Source organism: Diceros bicornis, chromosome 38 (assembly GCF_020826845.1).
Source record: "Diceros bicornis minor isolate mBicDic1 chromosome 38, mDicBic1.mat.cur, whole genome shotgun sequence".
NCBI lineage: Eukaryota > Metazoa > Chordata > Mammalia > Perissodactyla > Rhinocerotidae > Diceros > Diceros bicornis.
In genome coordinates this window covers 25,521,696-25,549,101 of record NC_080777.1, presented here as the reverse complement: position 1 = coordinate 25,549,101, position 27,406 = coordinate 25,521,696, and the positions used below count along the sequence as shown (strand labels likewise).

Here is a 27,406-nt window from a genome sequence, read left to right as displayed (position 1 = left end):
GGTGTGTGTGTGTGTGTGTGTGTGTGTGTGTGCGCGCCTGGGTACGTGTGTGTGTGTAAATGAGTCACATTTCGAGAAGTAAGCCTAGGAATTGCAGTAACACATATATGAAAAACAGAGATTTCGCATTGTTAAAACAAATATGTGCTAAGCAAGAGTTTTAAGTAGGTGGCTAAGTGACCAAGAAAATAAATAATTAGACGACCTCTATGAAGCAATCATGCTGTCACGAGTCCTATGTCCAAGTAAAACTGAATCCTCAAACTCTTGCTTTGAATTCATTGACCCTGGAAGGATGGTTTATTCTATCGTTTATTCTCAATACAGGACAAGCAGCCTGACATAAAATAAGTGGTTTATAAGTTTTGATGATTGGATGGATAAATTAACTAATTATTTAGGAGATGCTCTGGAAGTAAAACACAAGGCAGAGGTTAATGCCAGAGGACTCGGGCACCCACATTCTTGGCTTAGGAACCACGGATGCCATGAAGACAAACAGCCGGCCTCCACACACCATCAGCCTAACACAGACCTAATGTGGGTTACCACTGTCTTATGTTTATTAACCTCTTTCTAAAATATTTTCTTAACAATGCCTGAAAGTGGAGGTCACTCAATTGTGTAGGAGGATATATTTTCCTAGGAGCTGCTTGTGGGCTCAATCAAATTTTTTAATAAAAGAATAGAATCAACTCAAAAGTAATTCTAGTTTTTGTAAAAGAGGATCACTAAAACAAGGTTTATACATGGAATTAGGAATACCATGATTTAAAGTTCAGAGGTCTCTCAAGAGGTCAGCTCTTCTTCCCCCCAGGGTATAGCAGAATTTGTAAAGTCACCCTTTAGGAAGGTCCTGTGACCTCGTTCGTATGATACACGGTCACTTGTTTCACTCACTGCAGCAGCCCTCATCAAAAGCAAACTCACTTGTTTTCATAAGTGTTTGCAAATATCTCAACACAGTTCTTACCACGCTATAGCTGTATCTTCTTGCAATTCTTCTTATGATATGATTTCTTATACTCCTCAACTATCTACATTCTCTCTTCTAGGGCATGATAGTGTGACACCATCCCTTTAAAATGAGGTATATTAAGCAGAACACAATATTATAGACATAATTTTTGGTGGGTAAAAAACATAGTTGAGATGAACTCTTTGGCTCTGAGGAACATCCTTCATTGTGAAGCCCAGAAGAGTTAATGGTTTCTTTCAGCACCATCATCACTGTTGATTCATATTAGGCCTGTGGTTAATGATATCTCCATTTTCTTCCACTTAATTCCATTGTCAATTCAGGTTTCTCTCATATGATATTAATATAGTTTACTTCTTAAAGCTAAATGCTGGGCTTTAGAAAACCAATCTAGTTGTTTCAGAAGTGTATATACCTGGGAATTAGGAAGGCTGTTACCGTCCTGGCTCTGATCTAGACTTGTTTTTCGACCATAGACTAACTACTTAATGAGCTTTGAAATTTTCAGCTCCTGTTTATGCCTATCTCCAGAGTGAGAGTTTCATACCAATTAATCTCAAAATGGCCCTAGCACTAAAAAAATTTTCAAGATGTATTGTCTTTACAGTAGTTGATGCCTATAAACACTGATAGTCCATTATGAGAAAACAATAAACTTCTTAACTATAAGGAGTAAATAACTGATAAAATATACAAGAAAAGATATAGAAAAGAAATATAACATTACCTTTACATGAAGGAACCGGACTCCACCCAAATTTAGTGCACGCAGCATCTCCTCTTTCACTGTATTCAAAACCCGTATTGCATTTATATTGAAATCGTTCATTTTGTTTATAAATTGTCTTCTGAGATATAGAATATCCATTTAAAACTGATGGTACTTTGCAGGAAATTTCTAAATAGAAGGGATTAAATTCCAAAATGTTTGGTATATATTAAAGGACTGTGTCCAAGACATAGTTATATAAAGATCAAAATTTTATTTTCATTAGGTAAATTAAGCAACCAAACAAAAGTTCTATTTTGATTTGAATGCTTAATAAATAATTTATCTGTTGTTCTTAACATTCATTTTTGAAGGAAGTTAAAACGCTTATTAAACTTATGTTGCTAATCTTATTTGATTTGAGGATAAATTACTCCTCTTGAAATAAATAGTGGCCAGTAACACTCATCAACTGTCTATATAAAATTGAATATAGATATGGGCGGTTTGTGATAAGTATTTTCACTGAGTGACCTGCAAAAATTACACATTTTCTAGTTATTGATCAAAAAGTAATTATAGACAAAACATTTTGTTAAAGAGATTATTTTAACTCATTGTTATTACACCTCCAAAAAGTAACTGGCCTTCTGCTTTGTGCTTTCACCATCCATCCAAGTTTTCTGTCAAAGAAAATTGGCCATTATCTTTGACACCATCATATCTCAAACAGTTTTCCTGGGATTCAAGCAGCAATAACGTATTTCTCAGATCCTATTCTCCCACCTTTCCAATCTGTTTTCCTGTTTGTAACTTAATGACTTTTTTTCTTGATACTTCATTGATCCACTTAAAATCCTTCATTGATTCCCAATTCAGTTTGAATACAAGCCAAATTCTTCACACGGTGTATGGAGCACCTCAGAACCTTGTAGCAGCCTATCTTCATCCATCACTGTCTGATCCCCCGCCTGTGTCCTACACCAGGGCCCCACTGAAAACAATGAGAACAGGGCAACTAGATGCTCAATGAAGTCTCACAGCATTTGCACCTTCCTCTCCATTAGCTTCCTGTTACTGGTGTGCTTTTCCCCTCCTCAACTTCATCCAAAAATTCTCATTCTTCCTTTAAGACTTATATTACGCAATAGTCATTCCAGCAAGGATTCACTAACCACAGAAATTTAGTTGTAAGAAGTAAACCCCATCCTTGAATTTCTAGAGTATACAGTATTTACTACACTGAATATAAACATGTTTATCATGATTGACTCGAAGAACTAGTTTTGTCAGAAACAGTTCTTAAGAAGAATGCTTTTCTCTGCATCTCTTCATAGGATAGATTACACTAAGAAAATATAAAAATTTTGGAGGTTTTAGAAAATGTTAACAAATATGGCAGAAATTTCTGCAAAACAACCGTTGGTAAAACAAAGTATGTTGTTTTAAATGTATTGTCCATAACATTTCTTTACAAAACCCCAAATCGTCAGATTGGTCATGATGCACAAGTCAGCAGTATTACAATGAAAGAAATCTTGACTTACACTTTACTATCGAACTTTTTAAAAGCCAATGATTGTTTAGTGGATTCACAGCAATATTTATACTAAACCCACTGTGCAAATACAAAACAGAGGCACTTCCTAGAGATATTATTTAAAAAAAGAATGTCATTGTGATGCATCAGTGGAAATAAATAATGAATATTTGGCTTTTCAAATTAAAAAAAAAAGCTTATTCTGGAGGCCAATATTAAAATTTGTAGCAAAAATTCTTCGCATCTTATTTTAGCCATAAAAGCCCAGGGCAATTAATTATGGTTATAAGCATAGACTTTCGTGTCAGATAATCTAGGTTTAAATCTTAACTCAACTATACATGCCGTGATAATATTGGACATGTGATTTTACTTGTTTGCACCAGTTTCCTCAGTTATAAAATAGAGGTGAAAACAGTGCAGAAATCATACAGTCATTTTGAAGGTAAAATGAGATGATACATGTGAAGAACTTAGATCAATGACCAGGCAATAGTAAGTACTCAATAAATGGTAGTGATTATTAGTATTATTCAGATTCTTTAGGACACACAATGTTTTGAAATGCATATTTTCATGAGAAAAACTAAATCATTCAAATAATCAAATGAACAGTGAATGTTTCTTACCCACACATCTCGGTTTTTCTCCACTCCAAATACCATTTGTTGAGCAATGTATTTCTTTAGGTCCGTCAAGCATGAAGCCTGAATTACACTCAAACTGTACCACTTGTCCAAAAGTATATTCCTGGTCCAGTTCCAACGCACTACTGATAACTCGCCCATTCTCTGGTTCTGTCACTGGTAAACACTTAACAACTGAAAAAAATAAATATAACTTTTTCTAATAGAACTTGAAAACTTTATCATGAAAAATATGCATATATACATATATTTTATCTATAAAGTCATCAGCAAAATAAGATTGGAGGAAATTACTTACATGTTTTGTTTTAAAGAAGCATTTGATATACCTGTTTGCCAGAGATAAATTCTGCTAAGTAAAAAACAATAGTAAGTTTAACTCTGATTCTTTTCTATGAAAGTGGACAAAGAAAATTATGACTTTGAATGACAGTTTATATTTTTGTAGTAACAAACAACTGTTTCTTGAATAATTGAGAAATATAAAGCTTGGGATCATTAAATACAAAATTTCCATTTAAGTCCCACTGTAATATAACACTGTATTCCTACAAGGTGTAAAAGCAAACTTTCTGATTATATTTACTTCAACAGAGAAATAGTCTTTAATTTTCTTTCCTCTTCTACATCAGTGTTCAAAGTAATCTGAGTACTTCTTTTGATTCTACTTAATATTATCCAACATCCCTTACGTTATGGTATTCAAACTTTATTTTATAGTAGGATGACCGAAGAAGCTTGTTAAAATGGAAATTCTATGGCTATCTCCCTGCCCTATCACTGCAGATACTGATTCAGTAAGTCTTTAATAACCAAAATTTCAGTTTTTAACAAATGATCCAGGTAATTCCAATGTAGATGTCCCCTAGAACATTGATCTCCTTCCTCTCATTTCCATAGACAACAGATCTTCCATTCTCTTGTTTAGGCAACAGGATTTTTGAGTGATCACATTTCTCCTCTACCTCTCCACCTCTTCCTCTTCCTTGTTTCTTTCTTTCTCTCTCTCCCTCCCTCCCTCTTTCCTTGCTTTCCTTTCTGCCTCTCTCTCTTCCTCCCGACACCTCAATCTCTCCCTCTCTGCTTACTCCTTTCACCATGGAATGGGGAAAGACTATTCTGATTGATCTCTTGTATTTCCATGATGACTAGAGATTGAGATTACTAACCCAAAATTTGGAAACAGGATCTACATTTCCTCCTTCTAACGGTTTGCTATATTGGTCAACAGGAAAAGGCAGAGCTCTCTCTTATTTCCTGCAGCTTTTCAGTAAGACCAAGACAACAGGAAACCTCTCTTGTCAGGCAAAAGAGGAGAAGTGTCTAAATCATATTCTCCACTTCAGCTGTTACCAGAGAACCCTACATTTGGGTGGTTATTAGGTGAGGGCCTCTTCATTAATAAAGCTGAAATTCAGATCTTCATTTATATAGTGATACTTGTGTCATTTCTAGTGGCTAGAGTCCAAAAAGAAAGAAAAATGAATTTTAGATTCCCTAATCTCTAATACTTTGAATATTACCTCAGATGAGGTATATTTATATTTGATTATTCACACACAAAATAACATAGCAATAGAAAGATCAGATATCCACTCTGTACTATATCAGAAGACACAAAAATAATTTGAGTATGAAATATTTAATGATAGACTTCAAGGATATTTTAATCTAAGACATTTTTAAAATCTTAGATATTTTAAGTATATTATTCTCATCAATCAATTTTACATCTACCTTCACATAAAGGAATATCATTGGTCCATCCATCTGCATCACATTCACGGTAATTAATCGTACCTAGAAGCTGATACCTGAAAACCAAAAATAACAGAATGGTGAGCTAATGTGTCTATATGCGGTTTTAAGTTCGATACCATTCTGAATGTCCAGAAACTCCATTTCAGAAAAATTAACAACATAGGCATTTTCTTCCTTTTCTTTCTTTCTTAAGAAAGACCCGCAGGCTCTCAGGTGCATGGACTTGGAATAATCATCATTCTTGGTTCATGACACAAACCCATAATTGTTTCATGACAGTACATTTATATTTTTTCATTGAGTCAGTTAACTAGTTACACTTAACAATGTAATAAGTTCCATGAGCTACTACCAAAAACAAAAGCCAAAAGTATGATAGTAACCAACAGCTAATCTTACGTTACCCCTCCTCCAGTCTTATTCTGTACTCCCACCCTCCACAATTGTGACATTTTGTGGACACTTTGGGGTTTCTACATAATCAAGGATAGGGCTAGCAAAATTTCCTTAGGCGTGGTTCATTTTCAGCACTTCGATCTCCCCACTTCCATCCTAGAGATTCTTTCCAGAGTGTGGTCATGGAGTCAAGTCTGCTTATACAACCCATTCTGTGTGGAATTTATCTAATTATAGTAACTCATCAAGCTTGTCCTTAAAATCTAAAATGTTCCACTTTAATGAAAGTTTCGTGGGGCAGGTGCAAAACGTGCAGTCATTGTCAGAGGCTTTAGATTAAGGCAAAGCACCCTTCTCGATATTACAGTGGACAGCTGGAGGCAAAAAGCTTGTTCTCAAAAAAATAAATAATGGGAAGCCATTTTGATAACCTATAATTTGATAATTATAAAGAGACATAATTTTGAAAAAGCATCTCTCACAAACATTTAAATAATTCTACATGGACAAATGTTTCCTTCATCTGCAAACAAGGACTGTTCTATCCATTATACAAACAAAACACAACTTTTCTCCTTCAAAAAATACCTTGTCTTTCTTTCTCTTTTTTTTTGTGAGGAAGGTCAGCCCTGAGCTAACATCCGATCCCAATCCTCCTCTTTTTTTGCTGAGGAAGATTGGCCCTGAGCTAACATCCATGCTCTTCTTCCCCCACTTTATATGGGACACCGCCACAGCATGGCTTGACAAGCGGTGCGTCTGTGTGCACCTGGGATCCGAACCGGCGAACCCCGGGCCTCCAAAGTGGAGCACACGCACTTAACTGCTTGCACCACCGGGCCGGCCCCTACTTTGCCAGTCTTTGATGGTTATTGATTTGCTCCTAATTCTCTAAGGGAAGAAAACTTTTCAATAGATTAAATCAGAGCCACAGAACTTAAAGTCAAACATTTACTCTACACTTCTATCATATAAAGGAACAAAATAATTTGTTATTAAAGGTTATCTGGGTCCTCTACTGGTACCCCCTTCCAACAGAGAAAGCAGATTTCCTGGCTAACATTTTCCATCTACACCAGAGACCCATCCATTCCCCCAAAGCTCTTTCAGCAGTTCTGCAAAATTCTACACAAAACCTCCTACGGCCCATATACCTGAGGGGAAGAGGTAAGAGAGAGAGATTGTCCAAATGTTGGTGGCTGCGGAAAAGTAATGGCTCAGGTTTCTGCAACCCTAGCCACGCAAAATACCAGAAAAACTTTTTGCAGAGTGCCTCCTTAAAACTACCTACCTGTAGGATAATAAAATTGGCTACCCATATTGGATATCCTGATAAGTAGCTAGTATTCAGCTAAGTAGGTATTCAGCAGAAAGAGGATGGATGGGGACAAAGGATCAAAGAAGATGGGTTGATTGGCAGAAAAACATGGGTTTAGTAAACCCACTTTACCATTAGATTCCACAACTGAGTCAAAAGATTCACATCCCCTCTGATAGGTAACACACTCCCTCAATAAAATTTTAAAATAGTGTAAAATACTTCTGCTTCCTGACCTAGCATGGGCCAAGGACTTTCATTTCGCTGACAAATGTCTAGACCCGTTGGAGGCCCAAGCTGAGTGGTGGAGACAGTTACTCCAATATAGCGAGTCTATAACAGAGTTTACCCATAATTTATAAAAGATGCAGGAGGCAAAGATGAGTTAAGCCGAGTCAGAGTCAGAGGCAAGTATGTCCCTAATTTCTTCACCAAATTATAAATATTACTTATAACTGAGATTTAGGGAATCTAGTGGAAGAAGTCTATGAATTTGATCCCTTTTGCTAGGTCAAGGGTGAAATATAAAAAGTCCAGACTAGCCTGGATTGAAAGAGATATTTCAGAGGTCAAGAGTGGAGCAAATTGGCAAATTCACACCCAGATGGTCTTAATCTATTTGGTCACGTGTAATAGGTCAGCAGTAATGACTGACGATTGGGCTAAAAATGTCTGAAAAATCTCCCTCAAGTCGTGACCAAAGGGAGACTAAATCATAAGAACTAATACTTATTGAGTGTCTACAATATCCCAAGAACTCTTCTAAGGGTTTCAAGTGTGTGTCTTATTTATTTCTCCTGCCGATTCTATGATGGACCCGATATGTTTCTACTGCTTCTTTTTTTATTTTTTTTTGTGAGGAAGATCAGCCCTGAGCTAACATCTGTTGCCAATCCTCCTCTCCTTGCTGAGGAAGATTGGCCCTGGGCTAACCTCCATGCCCATCTTCCTCTACCTTATATGTGGCATGTCTGCCACAGCGTGGCTCAACCAGCGGTGAGCATGTCCGTGCCTGGGATTTGAACCTGCGAACCCCGGGTCACCGAGGCAGAGCATGCAAACTCAACTGCTACATCACTAGGCTGGCCTCAATATGTTTCTGCTTTTACAAGTGAGGAAGTAGGAGTGAAGAGATATTTTTAAAAATACATACAGTTATTGAGTGGTGGAATTTTGGAACACAGGCTTACTACAAAGCCTAAACTTTAAAATATTATAGTTTATTGCCTCAAATCAATAAATAAATGAGGAGAGAATAATAAGATTCCGTTTGTAATTTCTCGATCCCGTTTATAATTATGTAATATAAAATTGTAATGATACTGGCTTTCCCACGTATGAAACTTTCTTCAAAATAATTTTTTGACCTGGCTGGGAATAACAGGGAAGAAAGAACACTGGGGGAGTAACATGAAAACCCAGTGAGTGGTTAGAAAACACAGAGTCATCAATTATGAACATAGTAGCATTTTTGGTCCATATGATAAGAATAATTTGCAGACCGTGGAACCTTAAAGAATGGTAGTTATTATTTCAGTGTAAAAGTCTTTTTTCTCCAAAATTTTATAAGATTTTATCAAAATAGGCACCATGTAATCTAATTTTGTTATCATTCCCACCGTCCCTGACACATTGAATTCCCATAATACTATGCACATAACAGAGTGTAGTGAGGACTTGTTAGAGCGAACACTTATTTACCTGCATACTATTTTCCCATCATTCTATAAATACACTCTACCAAAGTAATTATAAATCATTTTAATTTTTCAGTGTTGAGGAGATAATATGGTATCCGAATATAATCATTTCCATTAAAGTTTAATTTTTCAGGTTAATTGTGTGCTACTTATAAAAATGCTCATAGAAAAATATACTAAGCTTAAAAAATATAAATTAATACAGTTCCTATTTACTATATCAATTACAAATGATCTCAATTATAAACCTCTTTTTATATTGAGGACTTACCCCTCATCACATGTATAAACAACCTTTGCTCCATATGCAAACTCATCTCCTACCGCAAGATGGAAAGAACCAAATGGAGTATCCCCAGGATGTCCACAGGGCTTTTCTAAAATTAAAAAAAAAGGGTGTAATAGCAGTATGTAACAAAGAGAAACACATCTTATGTAGGAGCTCAGGGACAAAGATATTTGATATTATATTAGAGGACAGAATTGAAGATATGGACAAGTGAAAAATGGCAAAGTTATTTTATAATTGAACTTACCTGTATGCTTGTTTTTTGAATTTTGGAAGATTAAAACCCCTTTTTAAGAATAATGATGGTGTATTGTTTTGTATTTAAATGACAATAATGATATAATTCAGTCAGTATTGCTACAATATCAAACATTCAGTATTTTCACAACTAAAGTTTTCGTAAATTTCACAAATGTATGAATTACTTACTCCGACATATCCTTAATGGATAAAGAGCCACCCATTCTCCCTTCCTGCATTCCATTATAATAGTTCCAAGAGTTCTATATCCAGGGCGGCATTTATATATAGCTTGCGTGCCCTCCGTATATGTTAGTTCAGTCCAGGAACCTGATAGAATTTCTGTTTGTTTTCTTGGAGGAGGTTCGTTACAATCTACAAACAATAAAAATAAGTGCTTAAAGTAACTATTTAAATATATCCTATGTTTAGGTTATTTTTGCTTTAAAAAATACTTATGTGGTTACAAGTCCAACCAAATGTATGTCTTAACATAAATAAAATATGCATTTTAACTTACATAAATTGAATCTACATAAATTTGTAAGAATAATTTTCCAGAGAAATAGTTATACTTTACTGGATTATTCTTAACTCCTATACTGAATTCTACTATTTATTCATTTAATTTGGAAAATGTTTATTGAGCACTATTCTAAGTTCTGAAGAAAAAGCCAATGTATAAAAGAGACATAGAATGGACTGAAATTTCCTATAGTCTCGTGGAAAAAGTCCCAACAATAAAAGGGGCCTGCTTCAGATACACAACTGGTGTCCTCATCAAGACATTTGCCATATGTAGAAGTCACTCAGGGTGAGATTGAAGAGCAGAGGTCAAAACATCAGGGAAGCAAGATCGATCTGTCATAGTCTTTTGGGATGGAGGAAGAAGAGACCAATCAAGTTTTTGATAAAAACTCAAGAAGGTCTCTACCTTGAGACTTTTGAATACAGAACTGGAGTGACTCAAAGTAAAAGTGTATCTCAAGCCCATCTGAGTGCAGTGCCTGACTGAATCAAGAGAGAGCAGCACTCTTGTCAGTGGGGGTAAATAATATAAACTTTATCATTACATTTATTTCATATAAAATGTATGGCTTTGGATAAAAATTAAAAGAGACACAAAGCAGCAGAAAAACATATAACCAAAAATGTAGCAAAAGTAAATGGCTAGTAGAAGCAAATGCTCAGATCCAGATGTTGGAATTAGCATCAAGGCCTTTAAAATAGCTATTTTAAATATGTTAAAGGAACTATAGGAAAACGATAGATAAAATGAGTAAAAAGATATTCAAAAGAAAATTGATGTTGTAAAAAATCATACATTATACTAAAATTACAAAATAAAATTACAAAATAAATATCAGAAAAAAGGATGCATCGGATAGTCTGAAGAGTCAAATAGATACAGCAGAATACAATCTTAGTAAACTTGAAGAAGATTGATGTAGAAGTACCCAAACTGAAGTATAGAAAGACAAAAGTGTAGACAACAACAACAACAAACAAAACAGAGAATAAGAAATGTGTGGAGCAGAGTCAAGTGATGTAGCAGATATCTAATTGGAGTTCCAAAAGTAGAGGAGAGAATGGACAGAAGAAATATTTGAAGAAATAACAGCTCAATGGTTTCCAAAATTGGTGAAAGATGTCAACTCTAAGATTTGAAAGTTCAGCAAACCCCCAAAAGGGTAGATACAAAGAAAAACTATACTGAGGATTTGCTGAAAACTAAAGATAAAAGCAAAATCTTAAAAGCAGACAGACAAAAGAAAACACATTTCTTTCAGGAGAACAGTAAAAATAACAGTTATGTCTGTAACAGTAACTACCGAAGCCTGAAAATAGAGTCTTGACATTTCTAAAGTGCTGAAAATAAATGGCAGCAGAGAACTCTATGCCTAGTTAAAACATACTTTAAAATGAAGAATAAATACACATTCTTGAACAAACAAAGCAGAGAGAATTCAACAATAGCAGACTCACACCACAAAAAAAAAAAAAAAAAAAAAAAACACTAAAATTCACTTGGCTGAAGGAAAATGATTCCCGATATGTAAGCAAAAGTCTAAGAATGAATGAGCAGAACTGAAGAAAATAACTAGATGGGTTAATAAAAAGATTCTTGAAAAATGATAAATAATATGCTATGTATATTTTACCAAAATAAAAAAAGACTATTGACTGTTTAAATCAATAACAATGCTTTGCAGTCCTTCTAACAAATTCAGGAGTAAAATACAAATCAATAATCACAAAAATATCAAGAGATGGCAAATGAAATGAAACTGTTTTAATGTTTTTGCATAGTTTAGAATGTTGTGAAAGTATTGATTTAGGGTGGACCATAATAACTTAAGTATGCTTGCTGTAATTGGTAGGGTAATCACTAAAACAATGATATTAAGAGATCTATAAAATAACTAACAGAAATGATATAGAGAGATAGTAAAGAATATTTGATTAATACAAAAAAAGGCAGGAAAGGAGGAATGGAAGACAAAAGAAAGAGAGGACACAAAAAATAAATAGCAATATGTTAGACTTGAACTTAACTGTATCAGTAATTACATTAAATGTAAGTGGATTCACCACTCCAATTAAAATACAAAGATTGTTGGAGGGAAGAAAAACAGAAAATAAAGCTCAAGTATATGCTGATTACTTTTAATAAAATGGGACAGATAAGTTGAAAGTGAATGATGAAAACTGATACACCATGAAAATATTAACCAAAAAAAGATGGTGTTAATACATTAACATCAGGCAAATAATAACTGAAGGTAGACAGTATTAATAGATAAAAGAGGGTCATTTCATACAAAGAAAAGGGCTACTTTAACAGAAAGATGTAATAATCCTAAATGTGTATGAACAGTGATTGGTGGTGCTGGCTCTTACTGACCCACAGGAGCTCATTATACATGTCTCTTCCCAGTACAGTTATTCAGCGATGTCATGCTGGTAACTTGAAATGGACCATATTGTGCCTATTTACACCATGGATATCAGCAAACTCTACAAATCAAGGCTTTTTTCTTTCCTTTTTTTTTTTTATGAATAGTTTGTTGTTACACATTTGCCAGCATGCCACTATGCATAAACTTATTAATATACCTTCAAGATATAACAGAAGTAAAAGGAGAAGTAAACAAATCCACCATGATAGGTTGAGATTTAAACACACTTTTCCCAACATCCAATAGGCAAGCAAATAGAAAAATAAGGTTATAGAAGATGTAAACAACAATATTAACCAAATTGGCTTCTTTGTATTTATAGAACACAAACTTCAACAACTACAAGATACATATTCATTCTGAGTACACATGGAATATTCACAACAGACCATAAGGAAGTCTCAACACATTTCAAAAGATTGAAATCACTCTAAGTATACTCCCTGACCACTAGACATTGCTAACAGAAAATAACCGGGAAATTCTCAAAAGTTTTTAAGTTTAGCAACACTTCCAAATAACTCATGTGTTAAAGAAGAAATCATAGTACAAATTAGAAAATAATTTGAACTGCCACTAATGGAAATATGATACACATCAAAATTTGTGGGATGATACTGAAGCGGTGATTAGAAGGACAATTATAGCTTTATTGCATTAGAAATAAAGAACAGGGGCCGGCCCAGTGGCGTAGCAGTTAAGTTTGCGAGTTCCGCTTTGGTGGCCTGGGTTTTGCCAGTTTGGATCCTGAGCATGATCTACTCACCACTCATCAAGCCATGCTGAGATGGTGTCCCACATAGAAGAACTAGAAGGACCTACAACTAGGATATAAACTATGTACTGGGGCTTTGGGGAGAAAAAAGAAAAAGAGGAAGACTGGCAACAGGTGTTCGCTCAGGGCCAATCTTCCTTAAAAGAAAAAAAGAAAGAAAGAAAGAACAGTTGAGAATCAGTTATCCAAGCTTCTAACTCAAGAAGCTCAAAAAAAATTAAATTAAACCTAAGGAGAGTAGAAAGCAGCAAATGGTTAATGATGAGACCACACATCACTCTCTCGATTCTAAGTGACAATTAAAGTATTTAAGCTGAAGATCCCTAAGCTTGCAGTTGCTCTGTATGAGTATGACCTGTATTTGCATCAATTCTCATCCTTTCTCATGGGGTGGTTGAGACATCAGAAGCAGTGTCTGAGGGTCTGAAATCGTCATCAAGTTCTTGTACTTTCTGATGTACTCCCTCTTCTGTATCACTTCTTGAAGCTAAGTAACCTTGGCACTGGCTAGGTCAACTGTATTATGTGAATTGGATGGACAATCTCAACTTGAAATCCACTCTGGCAGTCTTGCAATTATAAACCACTGGGGATGAAACGGAATAAAGTTGAATCCTTACTTTATTTCCAAACACACACAGACACGTGCACACAAATTCCAGGTAAATTACAGAGTTAGGCTTATAAAATTGAAAAAAACACACGTATCTACTTCTTTCTCTCATAATTTCTTTAATCGCCTGCTATATCAGATGCTATGTCATTTTTGTAACCCTCCATTATTGTTTTGTGCCATCTATCTAAAATCATATTTATTAATCTTTTCAGAAAACTATGAGCAAATAACAAAAACATAAAGTTTAGTGAGTAAAGTAAATTGTAAAAAGAGTATACACACATTAAAATATTTTAACATTAAAAATTCTATTTATGAAAATATAATCCATGCAAAATTTAAAGGAAAATTAACTGCAAAATTATTTTCAACACAAAAGCACTTCTTGCAATAACAAAAGCACTAACACTACCAAAGGAAAAATATCAGAGTATGACAGATCATTTTCTTAAGAATGGCCAATAACATAGCCATTATTAAAAATCAAAGACATGAAAATTAAATATAAATGACTTTTTTGGTGAATTTCAATGACAAAAATGTAAAGGAAACGACAGTCAATTTAGTAGGAAAAGAAGTGATATAAATATTATTATTAAATAAAATTAGAATTACAAATGACTATAATATTAATAGAAAACAATTTGGTGATATAGATAAAGATCTTAAAAGTGCTCATATAAATTAACAAATAATTTCAATCTAAAAGAAGTATCCTAAAGCAATAATCAAAGATTTGGTGAGATATTTAGGTATAGGACACTTATTCCAACATTTTGTGTAGTAGATAAAATAAGAAACAATTAGAATGCTAAAAAAATATGGATATTGTTAAATTGTGATACAGTCACCTGAGGAAATATTATCTGGCTTTTAAAAATTGTGTTTTGTGGAATATTTAATAATGTAGGTAAATATTAATAACATAAGAGTAAGGGGGGAAGGTAGCACAGACTTTCTGTTTCTAATGAAGTTATGTTAGATCAGGGATCAGAAGGATTAGGTTTACAGCTGACTTTCAGTAGCAATAACAGAAACCAGAAGATGTTAGTCAATCACTTCAATTTGTATAAGGCAATAACTATCTACCTGGAATTCTATACAAAAAAATAATTCTTCAAGAATGAAAATTTTCATTAACAAAATTTGAGAGAATTTGCCATTACAGATTCACATTAAGGGAAAATAAAAGACGCACTTCAAAAAAAGGAAAATGATCCTAGATACAAGGTTTGCGATGAAAGAAATGAAGATCAAAGAAAACAGTACCTATACAAATAAATCTAAATGATGGCTGACTACAAAACAGTAAAAATATAGTCTTATGTAGTTTTAAATACATACATATACACACACATATACATACACATGAAGCAAATGACAACAGTGTGTTAAGTGAGAGCAGGAAAAATAAAACTCAAGTTTTATAACTTTAAGACTCACAATGTCTAGAAGAATAGAAAGGAATTAACTAGCTGTGCTGGCATTTTTTTTTTTCTTGAGGAAGACTGGCCCTGAGCTAACGTCTGTGCCAATCTTCCTCTATTTTTGTATGTGGGACGCTGCCACAGCATGGCTGATGAGCTACATAGGTCTGTTCCTGGGATCTAAACCTGTGAACCCGGGCTGCTGAAGCAGACACTGCCCAAGTTAACCACTACCCCACCAGGCTGGCCCCTGTGAGGGCTTTTATGATGAATCAACTTGTCTAGGCAACCGTCCCATTATTTAATCAAACATTAATCTAGGTATTCTTGGGAAGGTATGGTGCCAGATATAATCCTAATCAATTAATTAATGTGATTATTCTGGATAATCTGTGTGAGACTGATTAAATCTCTTGAATGGTTTTAAAAGCAGGGCTGGCGCTGCTCCTCTGCGGACAGCAGCTACATTGCCTGTGAGTTCCAGCCTATGTTCTTCCTTTTCTGACTTCCGGCTCTATGGAGTTGGAACTTTTATCCAGTGCCCACAATTGCATTAGGCAATTTCTTGTCTCATAACAGATCTCTCTTTAGATAGGTAGGTAGGTAGGTAGGTAGGTAGATAGATAAACTTCTACTGATAATATTTCTCTGGTTGAACCCTTACTGGTAAACTAGCATTGAACTTTGATAAGTGAAGAAAGCATGTTTTAATTTCTAGGTTAACTGCCAAAATTATAGAAGTAGAATTGAGATAAAAATTTCCAGCCTACGTGACAGGAAAAGAGTAAATAATAAAAATCAACCAAACCAAAAGATGGCAAGATCAGAGAGAGGAAGAAAGACAAAAAAGGGGATCGAGTTGAGTGTTAGATTTTAACTTAAACATATCAGTAATTTTATTACACAGAAATGGATTAAATGCTCCAGTTCAAAGTCAATGGTTTTTTGACAGGATAATAAAATTCTGGCAAAACTGATGAAGCTGTAAGAGAGAAGGCACAAATAACCATGATCAGGAATGAAGAAGGGATACCACTAGAAATCTTGCAAACAACAAAAAGATTTTAACCAAATACTTTAAAAAGCGATTTGCCAATACATTTGAAAATATTGATAAAACTGACAAATTCCTAGGAAAAAAACACGACAACAAAACCAACTCGAGATTTTTTTAAACCTCAAGAGTCCTATTACCAAAATAAACAAAGAAAACTCCAGCCTCACTTTGTAGAATAAGTTGGCTTCACCAGCTACTTTTACAAAACATACAAGGAGAAATAACTTTGTTCTTAAAACTTGACAAGGCTGTTTAAAAAAAAAAAAAAGATAATGGATAGAGGACTTGAACAGGTATTTCACCAAAGAGAAAATCTAAGTGATCAATAAACTTATGAAAAATTACTCAAACTGAAAATGTAAATTAAAACCATAATATACCATGAATAAAATAACACAACATTGGCAAAAATAAAAAAAGCCTAAAAATCCCACAACTTGGAAAGAATGTGACGCATCGGGAACTGTTGGCGGGAAGGAAAGCTGAAACCACCACAACAGAGAAGAGTCTAGCAACTCATAGTGAAGTTGAAGACATGTATTGTTCAGCACTCAGCAAGTTTCTTCCTAGGAATATATCCTGGAGAATTTCATGTATGGGAATATTGATAGCTATATGATTTTGTAATAGTCAAAAATGGAAATATCTGTAATGTTCATCAACAGTTGAATAGATAAAAATGCATGGTATATCCATGCAATGCAATAATACACCAATGCCACAAAATGACATGAAAAGAAAAAATACTGATCACATGAATAAAAAGGCACAAAGGTCCATTACAGGATATTTCATCTATATGAATTCTATATAAATATATCTATTTATATCTACCTATATCAATATATAATATAGTATATAATTTATGTAATATAATATTACAGTATTATTTCATCTATATAAAATTCAAGAACAGACATATATATTAGGGATGTGTACATAGGCTGTGACTAAAAATGTAATTACTATAAATAGTAGTAATTACTATTAGAGTAAAAATGTAATTACTATAAATAGTAAGGTGACGTTTTCTTCTAGAAGAAAGATAGGAGTATTAATCTAGAAGAAACCGGGGGAATTTTCTGGGAGGCTGGGAACGTTCTGCTTCTTGACCTGGGTGATTATAATGATTCGTAATTGAGTACATTCATATTTACTCGCTCATATCTCACAATAAAGATATTAAAGTAATATAATCTACATATACAGTATGATTTTTATTTTTCAAAAAATTGACTACATGACATATGAAGAGGAGAACACAGGAAATTAATAACAAAAAATCATGCCTCTGATTATAATTGCTAATATTTTTAATATTGCCTGCTGTTTAATATAACTACTCTTGATGTTAGAATGATTACATTAGTAAACCCCCAGTACACTACTTTTAAAAAAGCAAATTCAGGTAATTAGCACCATACATATTTACTGATATTATTTTCATTGCTAAACTCTTTTCTTAGTTGGTTTTATAATGATTGTTTAACATTCTGTTCTAGAATTTCTTTTCAAAAGGCAAGGGGAAAAAAATAATCAGCTGAGCCGAATCCCATGAGAGAACACAGCCATTATGAAAACGTTTTACAACATTTCATGGACCAGGAAGCTCCACGTGAAACAATATTTCTGCGTAAGAAATAATACTTGCGTGGGCTTTCATATGCTCTAGTTTCCTTTCGGAGTTTTTGCAAATTTTTAGCACATTTATGTCAAGGAACTTTGTAATAAATGATTCCACACTACAGTCTTGATTTTTATAATTTAAGTAAACATACTTTTAGGCCACTAGAGGGTGCGCATGCCCTATCAAAAAGCAACACATACCGCTTGTCCCACTCTTACCCCGCCCTCTGAAAAAAGCCTGTGTTTTGTTTTTTGTTTTGTTTTGTTTTGTTTTGTTTTGTTTTAATTTAATGTTCGTGCTTTTACAGGTTTTTCTCTTTAATTACGGAGTAATATGTGTGTTTTTCACTTTCGAATTTCAGATCCTCCTCATGGCGTTCAGGTTATTGGAAAAATAAATGGGTTAAATTTCAAATGTAGATGCAACATTGTGAGTAGAGAACTATTTTCCACTAATATATTAACATTTTGATAAACTTAGTTCCTATCCTGTCATCACGCTAGTGCAAGGAAAGAGAAATAAAATTTTTCTTATGAATTAGTTTAATCGATTCAAATTCTTGTTATTAAAGTAATTAACCTACCAAAAGAATAATCCATCCAGAACACATTCAAAGTAATCCATCCACAAAAAAATTCAGACCGTTGGCTAGCCAGAGGCAAATGATTTTTCCTTTTGGTTATTGTTATATTTCCAGATAATACGTTTATACTTCTAATTCTTGATTTTTCAAATTTAGGTAATTGCTTTTACCAACCAGACAAGGGTATGTCTCTTTTCACATAATCTTTCTATCAGCTTCTCACAATATTTACTCTGCGTATATCTGTTTACTATATATCCAGTTCTCATACTGATCACCCTTTTCACTGCATATAATACTTAGAACTCTGTGCTCTTCCCATGAACTTTAAATGGCATCTTTTGACTCTGTAATAAAAAGATATCACTCCTACTCCATTTTTCCGTCTTTACACTGCCATCTCCAAAACTTTAGTTCTGATTATCATCATCTGTCACCTTGACCTTGAAACAACCTGCTGACTAGTCTCCAAGTCTCTACTCTTCCATTCTCCACGGAGCTACAAGTGATTTTTGCAAAGCTGGTCATGTCACTCCTGTGATTAAAAGCCTTCTATGACTTTTCCTTTCACTTGTAAGACATTCAAAACCCCTTACCTCAGCCGTGGACCCCTTGTCTGGTTCTTGCCATTCTCTGAGCTCATCTTGCCACCTTTACCATTTACTCACTGTGCCAAAGCCACCGTGGCTGGTTTGTTTATATTTTGTGGAGCATCTCAAATGTATTTTGTTTTCTTAGGTCTTTTGCACACGGTCTTTTGCACATGTTGTTTTCCCTTCCTCAAGCACGCTTCCCACAGACTTTTTTTCTTGGTGAGGAAGATTGGCCCTGAGCTAACTGTTTGCCAGTCTTTCTCTTTGTGCTTGAGGAAGATTGTCGCTGAGCTAACATCTGTGCCAGTCTTTCTCTGTTTTTTGTATGTGGGTTGCCATCACAGCATGGCTTGATGAGCAGTGTGTAGGTCTGCACCTGGGATCTGAACCCACAAACATAGGCTTCTTTGTGGGGCCGCCTGCACAAACTTAACCACTACACCACAGGGCTGGCCCTTCACACAGAATTTTGATGGTTGGCTTTGTCTCATCTTTCAGGCTCTATTCAAATATTATTTCCTCAAAGTGATCCACTTACCTCTAGTCTCCAAGCCCAGCCCAGCTCAAGTCTCCAAACCTCACTACCCCATCTCGGTTATTTTTCCTCAACCTCTACTTTACCACCTCCGCAACGCAGTTCGCAATTTGTAATTATTTGTATGTTTACTAGGATTTCATCTATCCTCCCATCAAAATATAAGCTCCCTGAAAATAAGGACCATCTGTGTCCTCTTTTCTCTAACAGAGAGATTTTCATTAATATCCAGATCCTCTAACTTCAAATATACCTCTTGTCTACTTTTGTTCTAAACTTCATTGTATTGAGTATTATCAACTCATGTCATAACAAAATAAAGAAATGATTCACTCTATTGTCTTGCAACAATAATTAAGCGTATCTCACAACATGACTTCTATTTGCCTAAACTGACAGATAACTAACTGTTCAAGCTAAGTTAAGCCACATCTTCAAAGATTTCTAATTAGAAGAAAAGAATTATTTTAGCCTAAGTAATCAAAAAATTGACGTGTATGTACAAGAACCACTTTTGCTATAATTAGATTGGCAGTTCTTGAAGAAATAGAGCAGGGGGTTTATTAAACAGGTAGCACAAAAATATTTTCAAAAGCACAGAAACATTTCTTAAGGTACAATGTATCTTAAAACTTTTTTTTGAATAGCCATTTCATTTCTCAAGTTCTAAGTTAATGAGTCAACTAAACTTTCTTATGTCTAAGTATTTATTTGGATTTAAATAATGAATATTTTATCTTATGTGTTTGCATAGTTATTTAAACGCCAATTAATTTTTTTTTTTGTAAAACACTACTTACTTGGTCTGATTTGTCAATTTAAAATTATTCAGTCCATAAATAAGGACTATGAATGGATTTGGCTATTGGACAGGAATAGGATTCATTTTGCTTTAATTTGAGGGGCATAGTTATAAAATTTTGGTCAAAGTTAGAAACAAATATACCTGACATTTTAATAATCATCATTTACCTAATTTTTTCACTTTTAAAATTTAAGGTAGTTGTATTGAATTACAGACTCAGAGCTAATTACCTGCTTTCAATGTCAGTATATTTACAAACTGGTCTTTGAAAAATCTTCTTAATCACATGAAATAAATCATGATAAAATTAAATATTTGAGAAAACCATAATCAACTTTGTACTGTATTGCTTTGGTAGACTAAAGTTCATCTCTGTTCAATTACTCTAGCTTTCTAAAATTATTTTGGGAAAAAAGGAACAGAAGACATTACTTTTTAAATTGCCTAATTCTAAACTTAGTAGATATGAGAATATATTATAAAGCAAAACTAAAAGTCAATTTAGAAAAAAAATAAAGCAAAGGGACAAAAGGGAAATAGCAAAAATAACTATTTTATGTTAAATTTATTTCCCATCTTCTCATTGGTATATATTCATATTATTTATACTTGTATATATATGATATGGTCCAATTAGCTTTTAAAAATAAGACATATTCAGATTATTTTACAAATAACATAAGAATACTTAAAGGCAATTTAGTAAGTAGTATATAAATACCTGTGTAAAGAAAATATCAGTTGTAATGAAGTTTTTTTTTTTAAATAAACTCTAGAAAAAGCAGATAGAGATTATGTTTCATTTCATAATCATTTGAAGAAATAAAATTATATCTTTAAAATTTAAAAAGATGGTTATACAATTTATTTTTAAAATTTTAACAGTAAAAAAAGAGCATAAAGATAACTCCAGGATCATGAAAAGCAAACGGGAAAATGGGTGGTAGCAGTAAGAAACCAGGAGAGTAACAAGCACATCACAATTAGGACGAAACAAGTCACTGTCAGGATACAGGTTGAAAATGCCACTGAAATCAAGTTTCTTGAACTGTGTAGTATTTGAATAGCTAACAGCTAATGCCATTTATTGGTCAACTCAAAATGTTAGTTTCTTAAAATAAATTGTTAGTATATAGAGAATAAGTTGTCATAAGGCCTAACTGGTGACTGTAGAAAGGAGCTCAGTCACAGGGTGCCACTAAAATGAGGACCCTGAAAATCCTGTTGCCGGAACAATTTAGCATCTGAATACTTATCATGCCAATCTTGGGGATAAGTTTTAAAAGAGAAAGGGAAGAAAAAACACACACTATACCCAATTCTACTTGTACTTGTGGTAGTTCAGTTGATGGAAGAATTAGAAATACGAAAGATGATTTCAGTCCTCCAGTTTTGCAAAATTATTGTTGTTAGTCCTTTGTATACACACGCGTTGTCTCCTCAGTCTTGAGTGTCCTCCTTGTCATCATCATCTGGTGAACTCCTATTCAACCATCAAAACCCACTCAAGATGCCATCGCAATCCTGACATATTTCTCTCTCTTCATTGCAGCTCTTAAAAACTAGCTCCTCAACCCTATCCCACTCCATCTTCTCATTCCAATGTGGGTTTCCTGCCTTCCCTAAATGATCCTATAGTCTCTTTTGTTAATCTCCATCACAATACATTATGTCATAAAATATGTGTTAATAAAACACAATAATCATTCTTTTCATTTTCCCCACTAAGTGACCTCCTTTTGGGAAGTGCTAGTATAGTGCCTGGTACTTAGCAGTCACTCAAAACATGATAAGTGAATGAACAAGTGAATGAATGAAAGAATGAATGAATGAATATGAAACTATTTCAAAGCTTTTCCGTTACATCTGTAGATCATGGGCAACATGTGGAAAGGGCACAGTAGATGGTAGCAAATGTAAAGGATAAGAGAAAACAAGGGAACAAATGTTTAGTGCACTTAAAGCTCTGCTGCATGAACCCAAGAAACTCTAACATCTGTAATTCCATTGCACATCTTGTCCACACGTCTGTCCACACGTCCTAAGTTTGAATCTATGTTATACTTTTTGAAGTCAGAAATCCTTTTAATTTAGCTCAGAAAAACTTTTGGGAACCTTTGAAGGAACATTTCTATAATACTTTTCTATTTATTACATTTCTGGTTAACAAGGTTTATGAGAAACTTGGCTCTTTCAGTTAAAATGTCAAAACAAACAAAAGTGTTCTGTCAAATCTTTTTTCCCCCTTTCCTTTTATTATTTTTGTGATTTTTTTCCTGTCCCATTACTTTGCTTTCTCTGAGCCATTTTTATAATGTTTCGTTATAGTGTTAAACTAAAATGTAACACTTTCTTTTTCAGTTACATCATGTCCTTTTTATGCACTGTGTTCTGGGGCTGGTTAAAGTTGTTAAGAAATGGGTAAAGTGCTTATTAGTTAAGCGAGCACAGGACAGATTGGTTGGCAGAATCTCACAGGCCGGGCAGGTGGGGGATGTTGTGTGGGGTAAGGAGGACGAGGCATAGCTGGAAAGAAGAAAAAGTGGCAAAGGCTGTAGAATAATCAGGAATTGAGCAAATAAAAATGGGGCAACTTAGACTTTGGCTCAAGCCCTCAAAATCAAAGGCCAAAAATGAAGAATCTTTGCTAACTTGTGCTTTAACTTATATTTGGGATCTTACTCCTAGCTAAGAATAATTTTAGGAATATTTAAATAATTCCATTCTAGTTTAACATTATATGCAGGCAAAAGAGTAGAATACGCATTCCCAGGCTATGCCTACACTTAGAATAAGCAAGGCTGGCTTTGGCACACCTCTCCCTCTCTTAACATTCCTATGCGCATTTTCTCTACCCCTTCCCACAGCGCTTGCCGTAGCATTTCATCCATCAGATCTAACCTACCTGGGAATAATTCCTCACCCAGAATTGCTGGGTCCTGTTCTTACCCTCCTCATCATCCAATTCTACCTTTCCCCACCAAAATTGTTGCAGAAAGGTGAGCAACTTACAATAATTCACAGTAAATTGTGGTGAATCATACTAAATTTAATTATCCCAAAGTATTTATTCAGAGTATTTTTCATTCCACATAAACTTTGGATTGGTTGAACTTAAGGTAATATCAATGTGTAGGACATGTTAGAAGGAGAGAAGATATTGAAAACCATTGGGCCATTGCACAATTTTAATTAAACCCTATAGGTAAATACCCACACTAATATTTCTGAAAATGTGGGGGTTTGAGGGGGGAGGGGGGATTCTTATTTATCATACTGGAATTGAAACATAGAATTTAGGATTATAAACCACTATCACAAGTTTTATGGATTATAGCTATACATAATATTCACATATATCCTTATAAAAGAGTAATTTTTATTAATTTATAATTAATTCTTATGATATTCATAATATCAATTCTGTTTTTCCATATTAGGATTAATTTAAATTTGAAGCCATCTTGTACTTGAAACAATATAATATATAAAAAAAATAAGTTCTCCTCTTCTGATGGAATAGAATCTCTCTCTCTTTGATCTGTAATGTATTTCATGTCCTGAAAGAACTTTTTTTCCCTTTAAACCTCCAGAATTAAAAAACATCTCTCTCCAAACACCACAGCCAGTGTGTACTTGGACATGTTTCATTAGAGTTTTAATTTACTCACTTTAATCAGCCTAGTATTTCTGGGCTATGGCTAATTGCAAAGAGTATACACTTTTTAGACGCTAAATCTAAAAGGTCTACTTGAAAAGTTTGGTTGTCATATATTCCAGAAAGCAGAAACTATGTGGTATGATTGAGGAACTGTTATTCTAAACTTTGTCCTGTGAACCTGACCAGATTCTTAATAGTCTGTTGCGACTCCCCCAGCCATGATTTTTTACCACAAGAAAGCAACCAATGTTCCTGTACCACTAGGAACGTGAGTGCAGACAACCTATTGCATGAAAAAGGTAGTACTTGGTCTTCAATATATAAAAAAAGGAAAAAAAAAATAGAAAGTTGGATTTTCAAATTCTTCCTGTTGGCAATTATTCCTCTTTAGTAGTGAATAATATTTTTGGTGGAATGTTCGCTCTTAACAGGGCAGAGGCTATTTACGAAAATGCTAAAATGTTTTGTCTAGTTGAAGAAGGCAGATTGTGATAGTGTTCAAAACTGTCTTTTTTCAATTTCTCCATTTAGCATTCAGTATTCAGTTTGGTATCTCTCAATATCTCAATTTAGTATTCCATATTTATTTCTACATATGAAATAGAAACAGAGGCAAATGTTGAAGTATATGTGGACATTTTTAACGATCAAGGCTGCTCTGTTGAGTAAAATATCCGTTAGGTATGGTAACTGATGCAGTTGATTGACATTTCAAACTAATTTCGTTTCAGAACTATTTGGCAAACAAGGAATAAAATAGCAGTTCTATATCCACTGAAAATTCATGTAATTTTTCTCTACTAGCTTATGAATTAGATGTGTTTTTGTGAAAATCATGAGGCTAACCTAAGTGTTGCTTTAAATACTAAAGTTGTACTTTATCTGTTAGGAAACATCCAGATTTATAGTCATTTTCACTATAATATGTACAGTGCTAATGCTCAGCTCACTAATAGAAACTGATATCTCATTTAAACATACATTGTTGAAATATAAAATACAAGTGAAATAAGTCAGCAGGAATCAATTACATAAGCGAGGGGTTTAAATCACTATTGTTTAATTTTTATCATTTATACTTTGTAGCACCCAATTTTAATAATGTTTCAAATTACACTTTTTAATCACTTCAACAGTTTAATTAAACTTGGCATCAATACTTACTAAGTTTTAAACATGAGCTAGAAATAAAACAAATCTTCCTTGCATGACAAATTTCTACATAAAACCTCAGCAAACAATATGTAAACAGTGAAACGCTAGAAGTATTCCTACTAAAAGAAAAGACAGAAATACTTATGTAAAGAAAAATATGTTTGCTAAGATTGGTAACATTAACATTGTTCCAGAAGTCTTTGCCAATACAACAATATTTTACTTTTAAATACTAATTGTAATATTTATATGTACAGGGAAATGATTGTATACCTAGTTTTAAAAAGCGGCTGGATATAAAGCTTACAAGCTAAAAATCAAGCAATAGCATATTAGAATGTATAATTGCAAAAAGACTCTATCTTTCCAAAAATATTAAACACATTTGAATAAACTTAAAAAAATTACTAAAGGATATAACTAAAAAAAGATATCTGCCTTTATTTTCTAGGTTGAAACACCCGCAAGCACAGAGGTTTTGTGTTATTTGGTAATATTTCTCAATGCTTAGAAGCTGACATGATGTAAGTGTTCAATCAAAAGTTGTTGACTTAGTGAAAAGTTCTGGGAATTTATGAATGATATCTAATTCACTTGGTTTGAAAATATCAATCAAATATCTATCACATAGTTAGTTACCCATCATGAACTAGGAAAGAAAATTTCCTCCAAGAAGAAACTTTTTAATAAATGGAGAAACAGTGCTAGAATTAAATTTAATTATGAATTCAGAAATTTTCTTACTGATATCAGAAGAAAACTCCTACACTCATATTAACTACTCCTAAAGGCTAGTCTTCTAGAATATATCTTATATACAACTGCAGGAAAAAACCCTACTGAACAACTTAGATGTGACAAAGATTGCATATTTAATTTTTTTCAAATTTATATAATATCATCATTCGAACGATACAAGTAATGCTTGTCTACCAGACTTTTAAGGCCATGGCAATATCAGTCATAGACGATAAATGAAATTTAGAAAGAGTTAACAGCTATATCTGAAATAAATCCAATCATATGATTTAAAGGCTTTTAATGTCTAATTTATGTTCTGGTTCTATGTATGTTCACATACTTCTTAATACTTTCACATAAAGCATTTTGGTGAAAATTCTAAGCAAAAAAATTATATTTTATGAAAATTACAAAGGAAATGATTATGACATTATAGTTTTCAAAAATATTTATTCAAACATTTTCTAAAAATTTTCACTAAATAAAATTATGATGAATAATCAGATATGTCATCCAAGTAAGCTATTTATATTTTTTAAACTTAACACAGTCAAAAGCCGTGCATAGACTAAACTACAGAACAGTAATTCACATTTTCTAGATCAAATTTTTATTACCACTGTAAAAAGCATATTAGCAAATGTTTGATAATATAGCTATAGGACAAAGTCTTCCCCTTTTACTCTTACCTTGTGCTACACAAATAGTCCATAACATAAGCCACACAATGTTTGCCGGAAATCTCATTTTTGGGGTCTTTTAGGGGTACATTTAACAGCTGACACTGCTCACACTATGTCAGGTTCTCCTCTGCTAAGAACTGCGATTAGGGCAGGAAATTACTTGCTCCAAAAGGAAGTTGAAATGCAGCTTGAGAATTAAAAGGATTACTAGATGCTCCGCCCATCAGAAACTTTTCAAAGTAAAAGAAAAAAATCAACCGCAAGCCCCAGCAGTGTCAGAGTTTGAACCGGATTCTCACTGCATTCCTACGGAATGTTAATGCTGGACCCACTCTGGATTTGTTTTTATAAACCCAGGCATGTTCTCCGTTGGGACATGTTCAGATTCTTGGAATGTGCGAAGCAGTAGCTGGTGATATCCTCTGGATTTCATAAATCCTCCAGTTCTTGAAACTCCTTTCAGGTCTTGTGTGTCAACCTCAGAAGAAAAGTAATAGGACTCTTTTAAAAATCATTAACAGAACTCGAGCTTAGGCAATGCTTTCACAATCATGACCCAGACAACGTGAGTAAACTTTGCCAAGAACGCAGTACTGGCTGATTTTGGGG

The 27,406-nt window shown here is 33.9% G+C and overlaps 1 protein-coding gene across 2 annotated transcripts in view; it reads right to left on the bottom strand.

Moving 5' to 3' along the window:
• The window catches only part of CFH (complement factor H), an 85,958-nt gene extending 59,055 nt beyond the window's left edge, over positions 1-26,903 (bottom strand). For both annotated transcript variants that reach the window (XM_058533728.1, XM_058533729.1), the window contains exons 1-6: positions 26,804-26,903; positions 9,769-9,954; positions 9,322-9,427; positions 5,613-5,689; positions 3,858-4,049; positions 1,707-1,877 (exon numbers count right to left, since the gene is read on the bottom strand). In XM_058533728.1, the coding sequence (XP_058389711.1) occupies positions 1,707-1,877; positions 3,858-4,049; positions 5,613-5,689; positions 9,322-9,427; positions 9,769-9,954; positions 26,804-26,861 (790 nt within the window). In that variant the 5' untranslated portion in view covers positions 26,862-26,903. The remainder of the gene's footprint in view (positions 1-1,706; positions 1,878-3,857; positions 4,050-5,612; positions 5,690-9,321; positions 9,428-9,768; positions 9,955-26,803) is intronic.
• Between the last annotated feature and the right edge of the window lie 503 nt (positions 26,904-27,406).